The 2456-nt window shown below is 61.5% G+C and overlaps 1 protein-coding gene across 1 annotated transcript in view; it reads left to right on the forward strand.

Annotated features, from left to right (window-relative positions):
* The window catches only part of MNEG_5972 (Cytoplasmic dynein 2 heavy chain 1), a gene marked incomplete at both ends in the record, with an annotated part of 18145 nt that overhangs the window by 3925 nt on the left and 11764 nt on the right, over positions 1-2456 (forward strand). The window contains 5 exons of the mRNA XM_014045554.1: positions 473-586; positions 823-932; positions 1182-1305; positions 1650-1787; positions 2297-2397. Of these exons, the coding sequence (XP_013901008.1) occupies positions 473-586; positions 823-932; positions 1182-1305; positions 1650-1787; positions 2297-2397 (587 nt within the window). The remainder of the gene's footprint in view (positions 1-472; positions 587-822; positions 933-1181; positions 1306-1649; positions 1788-2296; positions 2398-2456) is intronic.

A 2456-nucleotide genomic window follows, 5' to 3' on the forward strand; every position in this document is an offset into this window, starting at 1 on the left:
GGGGGGGGGGCTGTGCCCTGTCTGTTGGAGGAGGAGGGGGCCTGCGCACTGCTGTTTTTGCAATATGGCTCGTGCAATGTGGCTCATGCAGGCGGCTCTTGTGAGCAAAGGTTGTATGATGTATTCAGTGGCGCCTTCGGGTTTGTGCCGCAGCGGCTGTCTTCTTGGCGCTTGGTGGCGCTGCAAGTGCTGTCATTTCAGCTGCATAGGCTACGTTGCCCGATCTCAGTGCCTCTCCATACCCCGTCTTCCTGTGATTGCGGCGCGTTTCCAGCCGCAGCACGCAACGCACCGATTGCTCGAGGCTCCAACAGCGTGCTTTTGCCCCTACACCCCTCCCCCCTTGCGGCCATCCTAACCCCTGCCCGTACCCCGCAGGCCCATCGCCATGACTGTCCCAGACCAGGAGCTTATCGCAGAGGTCCTCCTCGCCAGCGAGGGCTTCTCCGCCGCCCAACCCCTCGCTCGCAAGGCGGTCGCGCTGTTCGCGTTGGCCCGGGAGGGCTGCACCGCCCAGAGGCACTACGACTGGGGGCTGAGGGCGCTCAAGACGTCGCTGGGAGCCGCCGGGAAGCTGCTGCGCGAGGTGCGTTGGGACGTGGTGCTCTTGACTCGTTCAAACGCTGCTGCCAGCTGCCCTGTCTTGTACTGCTGCATCCAGAACGGGCAGAGGTCTCGCTGTGCAAATCAACTTAGATATGTTTTCTGCGGCTCCATACGTGAATCCTATCCCACAGCCCCAGCTTTTAGCGCACTCGTGTGCCACCCTGAAACCATCACAAACGCCCAGCCTCCACTTTTTGGCCACCTGCCCATCCGCAGCTGCGCAAGCAGCGCGACCAGGAGGTCCCACTAGATGTGGAGGCGGAGGTGGCGGTGCGCGCGGTGCTGGCCACCAAGCTGCCCACCCTAACTTATGACGACAACGCGCGGTGGGCCGGGCTCGGGGGTTGCTTTGGGTGTCTTGACGAGCGGGCCCACACGACCCAGCGCATTGGCTGCTGCCCCTTCACAGTCAACTTGCACCTGGTGGCCAACCCAGGGAAGGGAGGGCCCTGGCATGTGTCAGGGCCCATGTTCACACCGGCCTGGCAGCTCCCCGTTGACTGCCAGCAGCTAGCACTGATTCAAACAACATGACCCCCTGAGGCACAACACCTGACAACCCTGCACGTTTTCAGGTTCCGTGCGCTGCTGGCTGACCTATTCCCTGGCGTTCCTGTCACCGACGCCACGAATCCGGAGCTCGAAGCGGCGCTCAGGGAGGCGGCCGCAGAGGAGGGCCTCCAGATCACCCCCCAGCAGGTGAGGGCGCCGCGGCGGGCGGGCAGGGTGGCGGCGGAGGGGGGAGCATGGAAGACAGGCAGGCGGCCTTGTGTAAACTATGGACGTCCCTGCGCATGGATGCCTTGCATGAGGACTAGGAATAGGGCTTACGGTAGTTTCAAGGGTTTCAAGTTAGAGAACGCCGCAAGCCTGAACAGTGAGGATTGCGCATCGAGCTGGAGCAACAGCAATAACCGTAACACCCGGCAGCAGGTGCTCGATGCCCACGCGATTAACACCCGTTCTCAGCCTCCAATAATCACCAGCTTCCGATAATCACCATGCCCTTGCCCGTGATAAAAAATTCATCGATTGCGTGGCAGGTCACCAAAGCGCTGCAGTTGCAGCTGGCATGCGACCAGCGTATCGGGGTGATCCTGGTGGGCCCCAGCGGCGCAGGCAAGACGACGCTCTGGCGGCTGCTGGAGGGGGCGCAGACCAAGCTGGGGCACAGACCCATTGTCTACAGGTGCCGCCCGTTTCTCAGGGCATTGTCTGGGCGTGCTATTGCACAGTCGCCTTGATTGATGACAAGCCTTAGACGTAACGTTGACAAGTGTTGACTGGCAATGCTTTTAAACCACATCCACTATCACACCTTCCAGTTTCAGCCCCTTTCTAACACATTGTTCCTCCGCACCCCACCCCATGCCGCGCCATGGTATCCCACCTCAACTCAAGAATGAACCCCAAAGCTCTACCCCGCCACCAGCTGCTCGGTAGCTTAAACCCTGACACACGCGAGTGGACAGACGGCGTGCTCACGGCGGCCGCGAGAAAGGCGAGCGTCCGACCACAAACCATGCCGTTCCAGGATTTGTTTTGAGTGCAGGTCCATGCTTGCTGCTGGGGCACGCGCAGCCCTCCTGCTGCCAGTGATCTCCGACCAAAGGTTGCAGCTGCAAGGGGATCATGGAGCGGAGTGTTCGTTGCTACCCCCAAACCCCCTGAAACCCTCCCGGTGTGGCAGGTGGCCAAGGAGCCCCCTGAGCAGCGCAGCTGGGTGGTGTGCGACGGCGACGTGGACCCTGAATGGATAGAGTCCCTCAATAGCGTCCTGGACGACAACAGGTGCGGCGACGCTGGCTCAAATTGCTGCTGCTGCTGCTGCTGCTGCTGCTGCTGCTGCT

Source organism: Monoraphidium neglectum (assembly GCF_000611645.1).
Source record: "Monoraphidium neglectum strain SAG 48.87 unplaced genomic scaffold scaffold00930, whole genome shotgun sequence".
In the NCBI taxonomy this organism is placed as follows: domain Eukaryota; kingdom Viridiplantae; phylum Chlorophyta; class Chlorophyceae; order Sphaeropleales; family Selenastraceae; genus Monoraphidium; species Monoraphidium neglectum.